The sequence below is a fragment of the Oreochromis niloticus genome, linkage group LG14 (assembly GCF_001858045.2).
Source record: "Oreochromis niloticus isolate F11D_XX linkage group LG14, O_niloticus_UMD_NMBU, whole genome shotgun sequence".
Classification (NCBI taxonomy): domain Eukaryota; kingdom Metazoa; phylum Chordata; class Actinopteri; order Cichliformes; family Cichlidae; genus Oreochromis; species Oreochromis niloticus.
This window is the reverse complement of record NC_031979.2, coordinates 21954609-21971205: the sequence shown is the minus strand read 5'-3', so window position 1 is coordinate 21971205 and position 16597 is coordinate 21954609. Positions and strand designations below refer to the sequence as shown.

Sequence of the window (16597 nt, the reverse complement as noted above, 5' to 3'; positions counted from 1 at the left end):
AGCTTGGTCTTTTAATGCATATGGTACATTTTTAGCCCTCTTCACAAGATATTTCCTTTATCACTGACCTGTCTGCACTGCTTTCCTGAAAGGGCAGTTTACTGTCACTACATCGAACTTACCACAGCCGATAGCATGTGTAGACAGGCGGAGAAACAAGGTCAGACATGGGTGTGACTGTCTCGTTGACTGCTACAGTCATTACACGCTATACCACTTGCATGTGAAGGCCCACACTTACAGAAACACACTGAGTAAGGATTTTTCCCCCCACTTTTAGTCTTATTTATTCACCTGATTTAATTACATTTCTCATTCAGCAGGCCGTGTTAATTCTCCAGCTGCAGGTTGTGGTTTCTCTTATTTCCAGGAGCACCCTGATTTGTGCAGGGAACACCTGTAATGCTGCTCTGCGAGGCAAGCCTCTGGTACTAAACTCAGCCTGTGAGGGCTCACTGTCACAAACACAGACACACACACACACACACACACAGTCAGATATTCCCCTCAAGTCTCCTTCAAGGACGCCTGGGGAAGACTTGGAGGACAAAATCACACACTCCCTCTACCAGCATCTCAGACGCGCCGCACTTCTAATGCAGACAGAAAGCCTCCTCCAAAGAGACTAGGCACACACAGCTCTCTCCCGCGCAGACACACACTTAATCTTACACACACTCAGAGTTGTAGATACACCAATAGTCTGAAAGGCCTTACCACCTTTCCATCCATAGGAAAAGCAGGACAGTTTAGTCTGTGCCATTTTTCTTTCTTTTACTAATTCTTGCGCTTTCTTGCTCTCAGCTGTTTCAAGATGTTGTGTGTGTGTGAGTGTGTGTCTGTGTTTGCATGTGTGTGTGAGGTAGAGGGGGCTCTCTGGGACTCTTTGACGACCTCATTCACTCCCTTCTTCCCCCCACCCTGTCCGCGCCACAGTCGACATGCCCAACAATGAGGTTGGGGCGGGGGGGAGTCAGACAAAAACCACTGAATGCGTCTTCATTTGCCTGAACTTTTCACACGTCTTTTCCCTTTTGTTGCCGGCTGCCAGTTCACTACTGTGCTGCGAGCCACTCGGCCAGTTTCCGCTGGCGAGACAGCCAACCAAAGCAGCACTTTTCCTCCTCCCTCCTCTGTCAACCCCCCCCTTCCTCCTTTCCACAATGTTAAGCCCATTTTTAGCTTGACATAATCTGAAATGGTACTTAAGTGAATTTATGTCTACCTCAGTGCATTAACTTCTGCTATTTCCTCTTTTATGTTGCTGTTTTTTGCAGCGGGTGCAGCGACAGAGGGAGCGGGAGGGAGGGAGAGATTTGAAACTCAGACCACGGAGTAGACAGCCTATCAGTATTCAGTAGAGAAAGTGAGTGATGGAGGGAGAGAGACGGAGGGAGAGGGAGAGGGAGAGAGAGAGAGAGAAAAGGAGGAGGGGGTGATGTATCAATATTCTGAGTAGTGTTTGAGGGCAAGGGGAACGAATAGAGGAGAGGGGACGGGGGAGGAGGGAGGGAGGGAGATTGGTGGGAGAGAGTGCTTGAGTGAGTCTCTGAGTGTGATTATTTGTTCAGGTATATGTTTGCATCTTTGATTGAATGTGTTTTTGTCTCTGTGTGTGTGTAGAGTTGTTAGTCTTAGCATGCATGGACTATGGACAGTAGCTGTATGTAACTAAGTGCCCTCAATTGCAATTTTCTGGGCATTGTACTTTTTAAAAAGTACTTCCATTCTACGTGTCATCAAAGGTGTTATTTAATTCAGTAGAAGGCAGCAGACTTTTGCTGACTGGCTAAATATATCAAATCTTTGTGAACAGAATCTGTTCAAATCAGTTATATGTCTATGGTAAATATGCTACCTTGTTTATTTTAATTTGGGCAGCTGTGATTGGTCAGCTTTGAAGAATAGACAAGGACTATACACATGACAGCCCAGTCCATTAAAAGTGTGGGCTGTAATGCTTAATTTGACCTCTCTATATCCTTGTTTGTTATGTTTGCATCTTTACACAATAATGTAAAAACATATTTTAAACAAACTAGTTTCGCTCCCAGCTCTTCATCTGAGTGTCAGGCCTTGCCTAAACCAGTGCTTTTGAACATCATTTCTCTCTTTTGTCTGTGTTGAATTTCCAAATTCAAACTCTAAAGATAGTAAGTAACACTGCTTCTTGAGCTATACATTTATGTTTGAGCCAAAGCCTGATTTGCAACAGTCAGATAACAGCAGGATGTTTCTGTTTGGTAAAAGTACATCCCTGAGAACAGTTCTGCTGAAGGTTTCTTCCTGTTAAAAGGGAGTTTTTCCTTCCCAGTGTCGCCAAGTGCTTGCTCAAAAGGAGTTTGAGTTTTTGGTATATTCTACGTGTGCTTGCAGGCAAGAGATCAAAAATGATAACAGACATAATTATACATTATTCTTGTCTGCATCTGTCTCTGTCCACAATCGAGCAAAAGACAGCAAAAAAAAAGAAAAGAGGAGGTCTGTGATGTGCTTATGTCTCCTCAGCACGAAAGTAGAAAAAATAGCATTGAGAACCTTTCAGAGAAGTCGAAAGCCCGGGGATTAGATACATTCACCTCTTTATTTGAAATTTTGTCTGTCTTTAGTTTGGAAATCCAACCTTACATCATTATATATATAACAGAAAGTAAGATTTTAGAGGTATTAGGGTAGAGTATAACTGATACCCTTTTAAAATAGGCCTACTTCCTTCTTCATTTGCCTTTGCACAGTAACTCTAATGATCATGTTTACCTCAAAATTTGACCAAAGTTTTGGCATGATTGACAACCCGTCAAGATGGTTCAATTAGTCTGCCTTTTTTATTTATTTATTTTTATCTAATCATTCATTTTGAAGACAGGTGATGATTTTGTTGGGATATGGGATATGCCAAAAACAAGCAGTGGATGGTCTTGTAGGGAAGTAATATTGGGATAAGCTTCCTAATATAATTCAAATTCAAATCTTACTTTTTAAAACTTTTTTTACACTTTAGAGTGAAATTAATAAATGATTATTGGTTCTTTCGTGATCATCGCAGCTTTTAGAGTTTAAAAAGGTTCGGAAACTTTTATATTTCTGAAGTTCTGAAAGTAAGAGTGCCTGCAAGAGACATATTTAATGACATCTTACTCTCTGTAAGTAGAGTAAGATGTCATTAAATATGTACTTCTACCCAGTATGCTTTCAAGGTAAATACTTTGAACTTACCAGCTCATTTGTGCATTAGTTTGTGAACTATATGGAGTTTTACACAATGCAAGGTCTAAGTCATCATCCCTTTTTTGCGCTTCTCCAAAACAGTGTCATGGTTCTGCTAGTCACTGAAGGTGACTTGCCTAAAATAACCTCAGTTAATCACAGTGTGAAATAAAGGATGTGAGGTTTGTGTCTTAAAAGACAAAGCGAAAGTAGATAACATAGTTACAGATGATGAATAGCGGGATCAGGAAAGCGTGTAGTTTCTGTTCGTGTCTTTCTTTTAACAAGTCAAACTTTTAAACACAACTTTGATCTTTCGCTAACCTTAGCCAAGGTAGCTCTTATCTTAAAAAATATTGACGTCACACTTGTGGCAGCTGTGATTGATTAGGACCTAAGCTGTTTATTTTCCGTGTTTTTAAACATGAAAAAAAATTGAAAGCTGAACACGTCAAAAGTAAACATCAGAAAAATGTGAGAGCTTCACATCAGGAAACGCTGAGAGTGTAAAACAGTGAAACGTTGGACAAAATTAGTTACATTTTCTGGGGTAGTACTTATTGTTCAGTTGAGGTTAGTTTGTGTGTGTGTGTGTGTGTTTGTGTGTGTGTGTGTGTGTGTTTGTACAGGACAGGAGTCATTACAATATGTTTGGATGTGATGGAATCTCCCACTTGTTTTAGTCATCCTCTCTCCATCTCTTTCCTTCTCCGTCTCTCTTTCCCTCTTTTACTCTGGCTGCTAATCAGCATTTGAAAGGCAGCTTTGACAGTGAGAAAGAAAGTGAGGGGGGCACATGGAGGTGGGGATAAACGAAAGCATGAGACACAGCGAGTTAGGGGGGGAGCCAGCCAGAGAGAGACTGAGGCGAGGGGCTGTACAAGCATGCCTTTTATATTTACTAGTGACTGAGAGAGAGAGGGAGAGAAGGAGGGAGAGAAAGGGAGCAGCTGAAGGCAGAGACAACTGGTGTGCACGGCTTTCCCAAGAGGAAATGAAAAGAAAGAAGCTCAGCAAGGAGAGTGAATGAGTGAGCGGGAGAGAGGAAGGGTGGGAGGGAGCATGCTGGCTGGAGAGAGAGAGCGAGAGAGAGCGAGAAAGAGATTCTCACACTGGCTGTGTCCTAATCCGAGTCCATCTCAAAGAAGCAGCGGAGAAGAGTGTTAGTGAAGTGAGTCTGAGAGCCGAGGAGAGCTACATCAGCTAGCTCACTCCACTTCGCACAAACACACACAGACACACGTTCTCCCTCTCTTTCTCGCGCTCTCTCTCCCTCTTTCACAAACACACACACAGTCTCCGTGCAACGGGAGTCCACGATGTGTCCGGCTGCACGGCCACGGCTTTTGTGAAAGTGAGGGGATTGCCGCTGCCCCTGTCCCAGCCCCCTTGGCTCACACACTCAGTGTTTGCCTGCCGTGTTTAAGCTCGAGGTGCTGGTGGAGGTGGTGGAGGTGTGGAGGGAGGGGGCACTGCCAGGGCAGAGCAGGGGCACCGAAAGGGAAGAGGAGGAGGAGGAGAAGAAGAAGACGAAGAAGAGGAGGAGGAAGAAGAAGGAGACAAAGTGGATCAGGTCGACAGCGGTAGATTGAATGTTGGAAATGCCCATCAGGTGAGTAGATAATGGACCTAACAACTTACAGTCAGAATACACATGCATGACCACACACACACACACACACACACACACACACTGGTCACATTGTAAAGTTCTGTGACTAGAAGGAATAACTGTGTCTCCTTTTATTTAATAATTTGCTGTCAGTTTAAAATGACTGAATTTTGATGTGTTAGTTTGGTGTTTGCTGTGATTTTTAAATGATTTTTACCAGATTAAATTTTGTCAAAGTTTTACTGTATTTTGTTAAATCTACTCCAAAAGTACTTTTCCCCCCCTTTAGATGAAAGATAAGCTTGGTAGCCATAGTGATAACTTTTGTAGCCAGTCTCGTTTAGGATGGGCGATAAATGTTTTACTTGATTTCATTTATATTGCTAAATTAGTCCGTTATCAGTGTGGTTGTTATTACAAAAATAGAAAAAGGACACAATGGTAAAACTGACCGTATCCTTTCAACCTTTTTTACTGGAGTCTGTTTGTACTGTGTCAGCTTGTTTAAATCTATTTAGTTAGAGAAAAGAAAAACACAGAAATGTGCTTTTTTTTTAAAAAAAAAGTCTAACTTTATAACATTTATTATTAATAATATTAATGCACATCAAGCATACCGCTTCCCCACAAACTTCTTCATCAGTTCAGTTAAGCTGGCAGGCATTTTCACTCCAATCTCCACTTTTTCAGATAAGCCGAATAATTACGCATGTTTATGTTTTGTGCTGAGTGCACCTCTTTCTGATAGATTTCCTGTGCTTGAGTGTGTTTGCGTGCGCGTGTGTGCGTGCCATTTGAGATATGGAGGCACAGAGTGAGCGGCTGCCTGCCCGTCTCCACCTGCAGAGGCAGAATTGGTCACAGTTTACTGGCTTGGTAACATTCGCTGCCTTCAGGGTGTTTGCAGCAGGTGGTCCAAATTGGCAGAATGACTGTGACAAACGCACGGTGTTCACTGCTGCTGTAAAGTAAATAACAAACTATCACAGAGTGTTTTCTGGGTTTTTTTCTTTTTTCATAATTTTTTTTTTCTGTTATTGCTCTCAGAGGCTTGTCACTGGAAGAAAAAGTCAGACTACCAGAATAGAGAAATGCGCATTTATGAGTATGTGCGTCGACGGGCAAGTGCGAAAATGGGATTTGTTTGATTTCCTGCCAGATTCCGTTTGTAAGTCTGCACTCCTCCATATGCGGATATTTGCCTTGAGAGCTTATTTTGTATACTCTCCTTGAGCATCACTCTGAAATCAGTGGCATGTGTTTGCTATAAATTCTGCTCCGTCTCGTACGCCACCTAAAGCATCATTTGCAGCCACACCTGCTGAGATTGCAGGTGCTGCAGATAAAATCCAACTAAATAAGTACGTTCAGTGCAGACTTTCTCATTCGGGTGTCAAAATGTTACCAGCAGTTAGAAAAAAAAAGAGTTACCGTCCACACTGGTGTAATTTTGCAGTTTTCCCCCCACTTTTAAAAAATCGGCATTAGAGTAAAGACTGGATCAGAACACTGACGTGAAGCAGGGTCAGGCCGAGTCATTGCATGAGCACGGTACAGTTTATACCCCGACCCACTGAGCCACTAAGCCTCCCATCCGTTTCACTTCTTGCATGTGCGGGACGCTTTGGTCGTGACCTACCTTCGGGCCTTTTTTATTAGTCCCAGACGCAGGTTTCTTCTTCGGCTTTTGCATTCAGGGAGCTGCAGTTTATGCCAAAGGGCAACTGTGTGACAGAAGCTGACTCGGATTACTGTGTGAAAGTGGAAATATTGGTAAGAGCCCTGTTTGAAGACTGCAGAAAAAAGAAACAGGGAAATGTGATAAAGGGTAGTTTGGGCTGCTCTGAGATCACCTCTTTTTCTGCTCATCAAAGATCAGGGCTGGCGTGCGTTTCTGATGTTTTTCTTTGTTCGCTTTGCATAAACGATGATCACACGAGTGGATAAAATTGCTAATTTCAGCAGCGCAACAGCAGGTAGGCATTTTAGGAATTTATCTTGGTTAGCAGACAGAGGCAGGCAGCCACTTTTTTGAGTCATTGACAAGTTCTCAGGTAGACAGACACCTCGCCTCGCCTCTCCCTTCCTCTTTCTATTCCTCTCTTGATATTTTTGTCTCTCTCTGTTGCTCTCTTCCACACACAGACACACACCAACGTGGTCAGTGTGTGGCGTGTTGACAGACAGCCGCTCACACACTTCCAGCTCCCGTCGTGCGTGCGTGCCAGTGTATGTGTGAAGAGCGTTGACAGACAGTGTGTGGGTCTGTGACAGAGGGTGTCAGCGCAGTGTCAGAGAGATGTGTTTAGTGTCACACTCTGCTGACCTGATCTCCGGTCGGACTGTCCACTCCGGCCCCGCTGTGGCTCCTTACATAACCCCTGCTGTCATTCACACACCAGCCTGAAGGGATCCACCACTCTTTTGTGCGCAAACACTCGCAGACACAGTTATTTAGTGATATGCACACAATGTATGGATGTCCACGTTTGCAGACACTTTCCCTCTAGATGGAATACCAGATCAGGTGTGGGCTTCAGAGCGTAAATCCTCACTCTTTCATGTCTTTTTCTTTACAATCTCTACTTTATAGTATAAGTAGAAGTTACGTAAAATATATCTGGAAATGTACAAAAAAAGCATCTGTGTGGAAATATAGCGTGAGCCCGGCGGGTATCCTGGTTTCCCCAAGTGCACTGCCAGACACCTACACATCTTGTGCAACTCTTATCAAGAGTTTCACGGCGCTCTGAACTCTGACATTTGCACCATGCTAATTGATGTGTCTATATTAGCATGTAGACTTCTCTGTGCTGGTGTGCAGAGCTAGAGTGTGCTTTCAAGTCCTGGTTTGAGCGCACACATTGCTGTGTGTGTGTGTGTGTGTGTGTTGGAGAGATTGAGTGACCCTGTGTGCTGTTCTCTGGCCTGTGGTTATTTGGAGGTCAGTGCTGATGTGGTCTCTGCCTGCGGGAGTGGATTTACCATCTTCAGCCGTATAGAGAGCTGCATCCACTTGGCTGACTCTTCCACAGCGAGAGGGAGAAGTTTCTGCCTTCTTTCTCCCTTTTGGTGTTCGCTCGCTATTAGCTTAGATTTTTGAAAAAATAGGAAACGCTGCAATATGTGGGAATGTTATCAGTATTCCCCTTACATGTGAGCACACTGACATTCTTTTTAGAAAAAGTATTTGAAGTCTCACTTTTCACCTCAAGCCTTCCCTAGCATTAATGTTGGAGTATTTAACCCCAGAATAGACTGCATTTATTATTTAACCTTGTGCTCGGGGGTTTCTGTTTGAAGCATGTAAATCATAAAGGTCAAAGATGGTTAACTTAATGATGGACGGAACATTTTTACTAACTTACTTAATGCAATTTTTTTTTACTGCATTTTTCCCTCAGCCATATCCATGTTTTAGTGTTTTGTACTCCTGTTAATACTTTTTAGTTGCTCTGTTGCACTATTTAAATATCTAGTGTATCAAATTGGAACTGAAATATTATTCCTGCCATATGCAGACTACTTTTACCAACAGGGAAGCCTAACCCTAGAACTCATTTTTCTCCTGCTGTAGGACTAAAGTATTTGAAACATAACATACTTTCATGCACTATTTGGATTATCTTGTATATGTGGTTGCTTCGATAGCAATATGACTGTAAGACCTTCGGGCTCAGCAGACGGCGTGTCTTTTTCATTAATTGAATTACTGAGAAAGGGATTGCATTCAGTTCGTATGATGAAAAAATAAATAAATCTGCAGAGCAATCTACAGGGGATACATCATTTTTGCTGTAAATATGGTTTTCTGTGTAATGGTAGCTTCAGCTTCATATTTGAGACAGTGCAGGTGCAGTCAAGCACTCCTTTTGTGTATTGATTAGGGTGAACATTAGTAAATCTCTTTCTCTCTTCTTTTTTTCCATCTTTGTCTTTATCTGTCTATCATTTCACTACCACTCTCTCTCTCTGACTGTCTGATTTGCCTCTCTCCGCCTCTACTTATGCTCTCTCCATCCCCCCACACCTTCCCCATCCACCCCCGTCTCCCCCTCCAATCATTTATTTATTGCTGATCTCTTTATTCTGTATTCGTTCAGTTTAGGGACAGTCCGCGCTGTGTACGATGGTGTTTCACTCTCACGAACACACGGTGCCGTTATTATCATTCCTTTACACCCGTTCCAAACACTTTTTCTTCCTCCTCATCAACGCAGAGATACCTGGGGGCGGGCGGGGTCACAGTGGTCCAATCTAAGGCCGTATTGATTCCATTAGATAATTAATGATCCAGCCAAGGGCCAGGGAGGAGCAAAGGAGAGGTTATAGGAGAGGGATGTGCGGTGAGGATGATGGGAGAGGCGAAATTGGTGGGTGGATGGGTGTGTGTGTGTGTGTGTGAGAGGGAGGGGTGGCTGCGGACGCCAAGGCCCTTGAGAGTTGGAGAGAACCTTGGGTTGGGAATCATCCAGAGTCGTCAAGGTCAATCGGAGCCGGAGCTCCGATACGGAAGCAGAATGCCGAGCGAGTTGGAATATGGAATGCTGAGCGAGAGAGGAGGGAGAGAGATCTTCATGTCCAGAAGCCGCCGATTGATCAGCAGCTGAAAAATTGTACATTAAAAAGTCTTTTGACTTCCAAATCCTGAGGTCCAACCAGGGCCGTAATGCATGATAAGTAGTTTTCAGCCCTCCAACCAGAATACCAAACTTCGTCTCCCCAGACGCTCCAGACACTCATTTACAACTACTCAACAACATGAAAGGCAAGATAGAAAACTAGCTACATCAAATATTCTGTTCATGTTATTTCCAACCGTGTTTTCTACATCTTCCATGATATTGAACCTTCTCGATTTGATCAAATTTTATTCACAGGAATACTTCATCACTGTTGTACTGTGTATATACTTTACTTTTACCTTTAGACTTGGATGAATGAAGAACAGAGGAGAGCTGTCAAGAAAGCATTATCAGTTCAATTTTGATTGCACTGAAAACTGAACTGCCTATGTCTTAAATGGGCCTTGAATGTTAAAACCTTTTTTTTAGCATTTAAGTGGGGAAAGCTTTTATTCAGCTGTGGGCATGAAAACAGAGGAGATCGAGAGGTTGAAAGACAACACCAGGCTTTTTACAGCTTTACAAAAATAACTTGTGAGCACGTGGCAGATGAGAGCTGTCATCTTTCAAAATTTTCCATCATTTGTAAATTACAGGAATACTTGCAAGTTCAACAAAGCTTTTGTAGGTTTACTTGATGTAAATGTGTAAAACTTTCTGCTTGGATTTTGCAGATTTTGTGAATCAGGCTCAGCCCTGATTAGCCTGGCCTTTGTAATGGGCTATTGGTCAGTATTTGCTCTAAAATGTACAAAAAATAATAGTTTTTTCACTTTTTTTAAGTGAAAGAAAAAAAATCTAAAAGTGCAAAAAGTAACATTAAGAGTCTCTGTGTGATGCACTAGGACAGCGGCATCATACACATAATCTGTAAGACTTTCATTGAGGAGAATGAGGTTCTACTCCCATTAAGGAGTCCTTGTTTTATACTTAACTAGTTCTTTTTTTTCCTGTAAGTTTTCTTTCAGTCACTGCTTGGTAACAAAAGGCATGGCTAAGGCAACAAAGCTCCTTGGTTAGATCTGGGAAAAGGTCATTAGTTTTGGTTCTAACAGATATTTTTACATCATTTAGCACATTACAAAGAACCTTCTCCATTTTCAGAGGTTCACCCATTTCCAGGGTGACGAGTCACATCTTTAGTTGAGTTGATTACAGTTGTAAAACATGACAAACAAACAGAGTGAGGCAGAATTTTATTTGCCTTGACATGTAACTGAGAATGCAGTAGCTGTATGAGAACATCGTTTTTAGTAGACGGCGCGCACAGCGATACAGAAAGCAGCAGAGAGAGCAGGAGAACAGTAGTAAAGACTCTCACTCTGAGCCGAAATAAAATAATTGCACTTAAGTAAGGTAATTAACACAAATAAAATAGTTTTTCGCTGCACCGCCTGAACACTCTGGGTTACACTCTCACTTTTCCTCTGACTCTTGTCTCCTTATAAACACAGGGAGGTCCAAGGGTTTCAAAGGGAGGGTCCCACACATGCTAACATCCTCGCAGCCCAGCTAGGGAGGGAGCCCAGAGTGTGACTTTGATTGTTTGCGAAGGTCACCATTATTCTGCTGTACAGAGGAAAACAATTCTTCTAAAATAATTCTTTGCTGTGATGTTAATGTATACAACCCTTAAAACAACCTTTTACATATTTCTTTGATATTTTTTAATCCCCCAAATTTGTGAAAAATCCTCTGAAACTGTTGTTTTTATTGTAAACTATAAATCGCACAGGCTCGGTCCTGCTCTTCCCCTTTTTACATGAGTGCAGTGTGCATGTAGTCTCTAGTGGGCAATGAGAACTCCTCTGCCTCCACATTGGCAGTCTTGGCCAGCCTCTGTATTGGGCCCCAGGGGTTGGGGAGATGAGGCATAAAACAACCATGTCTCTACCTAGGGGAGCTGGTGGCATGGCAGTGGAGCTATTGTCTGTCGGCGTGCTGTTTGACTTAAATGTGTTCATTTGCCTGATGCCCCTGACTCCCCACGGGGAGGGGCGGCCCGGGGAAAGGAGGGGCACGCTAACGAACCTCTGACAGCTGGAGGCCCTAATTAAACGTCCCTGCTGAAAATAAACAGAGCAGGAGCCAAGCAAGCAGCCAGAGAGAAGCGCACTGCAAACAGCGGCTGTGAACGCTCGCCGCAGTGCCCTCCTCTTCTGTTGCTGCTGAGGCTGTGCCAAGAGTGCACGGCTCTATAGGGTAGGGGTCTCAAATGCACACGCTCAGGCTGGCACACATGCACCACACTTATGAATATGGAGCACTGCAGCAACATTGTGAACACCTGCGGTCACACTTGATACAAGTTGATCTCTACAGCTGTGGGCACAGTATTTTATTTTTTTATTTTTTTTTAACTCCCAGTGCTCTCAGAAGTTACACTTTTCTTTTTCATAAATTTCCCACTGTGCCATGACAGAATAAGTTGACTCGCTTCTCTCGAGTGGGGTTGTTTCACGCTCTCCGTCTAGATGACACTTCTGACATTCAGAAGCCTGTTGTGCTGCTAGCTAGCTGGAGCATTAGCAGTCAAAGTGGCGGGGTCTATTTGGGTGAGTGCATTAATGGGCCGACCAACCAGCGACAAGGTTATGAGGCTGATTGAATAAATACTGTGGAGGCCCCTGTCCATTACGCCCCTGTGTGTCTGCCCAGATAGAGAGAGAGAGAGAGAGAGACAGAGATGGAGAGATAGTTTGAGACAGAAAGATGAAAGGAGAGATTAGATAAGCACAGATAGGGTCAATTAAGAGATAAACATACAGGTATAGGTTGAAGAGAGGCTTGCGCCTGTGTGCGTGGTGAAAAATTGAGAGTAAATTGCTTCCTGTCTGTGTCTCCTTTTGATCTCTTTGTCCTACTGTACACAGCCCAATTTGGCATGTAGTGCATTTATCCTGGCGAGGTGGAGAAGGTGACAAAGGTGAAGTTGTTAGACAGAGGTGCAATGCCCTCTGCTCGACCCTGTCTTCTCTCCGGCAGACTCTTGGAAAAGACTGTCAATGTTGCAGGCTGGTAACTTTAGGACATATATATACTGTAGGTTACCTATGTTGGAGGAATGCCCGAGCCTTAAAACTTAAGGCTAGGAATATTCTGCCAATGTGAATACCCAGGGAAGATGTTAAATCTGGAAAATTAACCAAACTCATTAAATTTGCAGCTTTATTGCTTTCCTGCTGATTTAAATTTACTTAACAGGCAATCAATTTGCAGGCAAATTGTCTGGATTTCACATAAAAGAACTCTGAAGAGCTAGAGCGTTTAACATTAGGAGTGCATTAATGTATGAACAGCACCAGTTTATTCTTCCATGTCTTTAATAAATACAGATAAGATTGCGCTTCTCTGCTTCATCTTGGACTGCAGTAATATACTGCAGGTATAAAAGTTCATAAATTATAGCCACAGTCAGGTGGTCAGTCCCCAGTTTGATCCAGCTTGAAGTATTTCAGCTGCAGTTACATGGATTTTGATGTAAAGCATTCATAGTGGAGGATAAAGCATGCTGATTCTGGTGATCTCCTTACTCTTCCTTTACTGTTACTGCATGCTTTTTGTACATGCATTGCATAATTGTGAACAAAATATTCCTGCTAGAACTACCTCTTCAGTTCCTTTGGATTACTGACCTCAGAGCATGTTCGAAATAGAAGTTTTACATTTCTGCTTCACTGTTGCGGCCTAAATACAGAGTAAAACTATTAAAGTTGATGACCCACTCTTCCCTTTCAACAACTATTCCGTCTTTGTTGAACTGATTATTGACTCCTCTGCCTTTGAACTCTGTCCAAATGCATTAAATGTTGGCTCTTTTCGCCCAGATTTGCAAAATGATATCTGCCAAACCTGCCGAGCTTCTGCTGACCCCTCTTAGCCAAGGTCAGCATAGCCATGCTCAAACTCGAGACATAATCCATTTTCTTTTGCCCTGGCACAGCTCTACTGACATGATTGTGCTGACCCAGCCGGGCCAAAGAAAGAGGAAGTGAGAGAGCGAGAGGCAGAACGAGAGAGAGAGAGGGCATCTCAGGCCCAAGGGCATGACACTGGGGTGCTCGGGGCCACACCAGCCCTTTAAATGTCAACACAGCACAGAGGGGAGGGAAACTGGTGAGGAGCGGCGCTCTGTTTGAGGACAGGAAAGAATATTGGCAAGTGATTTTTTACTGCAGGAGGGTGTTAGAAGCTGGCACAACGCAGCAAAAGATCTGGAACGGGCGGGGTGTTTTGTCTTCAGACATATTCGGTTTAAACTCTAGTCACACACAGGTTTGAATATTCTCTCCGGGATGAAGGGAGACATTTTGAGATCTGTGATTTTCAGAGTAAGTGTGACTTCAAAGGAGGGTTAGTGTTTTGTCTTATGTCTGTTATCTTGGGAGCAGCCCCTGACCTTTATGTAGGGAAGTACACACGGTACCTAATTACTCTGCCTCAATCTCTTTCTTCCCTTCTTTTAAAATAATCACTCTTGCCTTCAGTAAGATATCACAAGATGGGATAAATTTTCACCCAATCTTTTGGATGCAAATGATAGTCAAAAGTCAAATTAAAAGTGTTGAATGGAAACTGTAAAAAGAGATAAAGTGTCATCGTTTTCTTAAAATTAAAAGCAGGTTTTCTGCCCTCTTTAAGAGTTTTTCTAGTGTTTCTTAAAAAAAGGGGGAATATCTCATCAATTTTGATGGAAACAACACAAAAATGCCATGCGTCTTCCTGCCTGTAGTTCCTCACTATATTGTGGCTTTCATTAGTAGTAGTAACGTTCTTGGGCTCTTTTTTCTCACACCCCATTTTGTCACTTCTCTCCTTTCTTTTTGTGAATCTCCAGGTCTGAGTCCATCACGTCCTCAACCAATCGAAGCCTTCGTTAACAGCGGCGTGGGCACGTGATTGGAGGAAGGATGGCAACCATGCCATTTGTTAGTGAGGGGAAATGTGTGAGTGTGGAGTGGGATTTCCTGCAAGGACTTCTGGCCAAGCCTCCCACCCTGCCCTGGTGAGACATCTCTCTCACACACATGCACACACATAGGCTGAAACTGTATAAGCCTACGTGCATGCCCATGAATTAATCTCTGCAAGATGAAATACATGCATTAACACCCTTGCACTCACTGACAGCCTGAAGAAGCTTTTCTTTTCTTTTTTTTATCAATGAAACAGTATCCAGAAACATATGTCTTTTCTCCTTAGTGCTACATATCACCTGTATTGTTGTTCACCTGCCAACCCTGTCAGAGTTGCGAATCCCCCACCCTTAGTGGGAGATTAAGTAAATTTGGCTGGAATTATTAATGGGAAGTCATTTACAGGCGGATATAAAAACTAAGCAGAATCAATGTGTGTGTATTGATTGTTCTCAGTGGCCGGGGTCGAGGCAGTATAATAATGAGATGTTACACAGGCTGGCAGCATGAGTCCACACACACACACACACACACACACACACACACACTGATTTCACTTATTAGAACCTAACAGGGAGAAATGCAACAGCTGTGTCAGCTGATTAAGATAGAAACATATGTAAGCACAATATGCGCACGTCTTTCCTTTGTTCTTTTCTTCTGTCCCACGTGTATGCGCGCACACTCACTCACACACCACCGGTGGTCTGTCTTAGGATGAAAATCAACAACACAGACACGAGGGAGAATGGCTGGTTCTCCTCTCTCTCTCTGTGTCTCTAACACACACATACACACACTTTATCCCAGCGCAGCACCGACACAAATTGTGAAGTGGCTGTGACAACATAATTCCACCACTCAGGCCCCATTGAGGAGAGTCAATACCCAATCACAGAGACAGGCTACCTGAGCCCCGGCCCCCCTCTGTCACTCTGCCCCTCCCTCGCCTATTGATCCCTCAATCATGGCTTCAGCTCACTAGCCCGGGACCAAATGAGAGGGGGAACTGGGGCGGGGGAGGAGAGGGTGAGAGCGAGGGGCTGTAGGGAGCGAGGGAGAGTAAGAAAAAATAGGCAGTGAGAGATTGTGTGTATGTGTTCACATATGGATTTTGGAGCAAATGGCATTATTAGGACTCTGCTCTGCCCGATAAAAGAAGCGAGTTTGTCTGTAATTACCAGGCCAATCTGCGAGAGATGGGTCAGAATGGAGATTGTTTCACTTGAATTGCAGGAGCCATTCCCATTATGTGTATTTATGAAATGAGTTTTTCAGACTGATGCTGAGGTCATTTTTACAGAGCACGAATCAATCAACAGGTGGTCAGCAAATGGCCATTAAGCGATAGCCCAGCAGTTTTTCTTGTCTTGCGCTGCGCTGATTCAGATTTGTGTGCCCCTCTGATCCTTTCTCCCTGTGTTTATCTGTTCCTTCATTTTACTTCTGTCTTTCGTCCTCTGCACCACTTTCGCCCCTGTCCCGTTCGCCCTCATACCGACTTCCCTGTCCACGTCTCAGTCTCCAGAACCTGCGTAAAGAGAAATCTCGCAATGCGGCTCGTTCTCGGCGGGGGAAGGAGAACTTCGAGTTCTTTGAGCTGGCCAAGATGCTGCCACTGCCCGGGGCCATCACAAGCCAACTGGACAAGGCTTCGGTCATCCGGTTGACCATCAGCTACCTGCACATGCGGACCTTTGCCAGTCAGGGGGACCCACCCTGGAGCCCTCTGCTGGAGGGAGACAGCAACTGCAGCAAAGGTGAGCAAGAAACAGGGAATCACCTGAAAAGAAAAGTTTTTGTGACTGAGATATTACAAAGAAGATGACGAAGAAAATGTAGGTTTTATGTTTTCAACTAAAAGAAATATGTATGATCTAAACTATTATAAATGTGGGTTTTACATTGCAGATGAAGCAAATTCTTTTGCACCATTTTTAAAAGTGTAACTTAAAAACTACTTTTTATGTTTATTTGACTTAAACATCAAATGTAGCAGCAGTGTGTTTGCATTAAGATATCGAATTTCTCCCAGACTGAATGAGTATTAGAGCTGTAGACTCGTACGTTTCCTTTTTCTCTTCTTACCAAAGTTAACATTTTCTCAGAGCCTGGGATGGGATTGGAAAAGTATTATGCTTTCAAGCTGAGTAACAAAATACCCTAGTAGTGACATACTAGTGAATAATTGCCTAAAATATGATAATCTAGATAATACATTTTTAAGGCCTTTTTGA

The 16597-nt window shown here is 43.3% G+C and overlaps 1 protein-coding gene across 3 annotated transcripts in view; it reads left to right on the top strand.

Moving 5' to 3' along the window:
* Positions 1-4049: 4049 nt before the first annotated feature.
* Positions 4050-16597, top strand: part of npas1 (neuronal PAS domain protein 1) — a 37135-nt gene continuing 24587 nt past the window's right edge. The window contains exons 1-3 of one of the 3 annotated variants that reach the window (XM_019345412.2): positions 4050-4819; positions 14282-14449; positions 15882-16120. In XM_019345412.2, the coding sequence (XP_019200957.1) occupies positions 14355-14449; positions 15882-16120 (334 nt within the window). In that variant the 5' untranslated portion in view covers positions 4050-4819; positions 14282-14354. The remainder of the gene's footprint in view (positions 4820-14281; positions 14450-15881; positions 16121-16597) is intronic. The other 2 variants (XM_019345410.2, XM_025898436.1) reach the window with 2 other exon arrangements.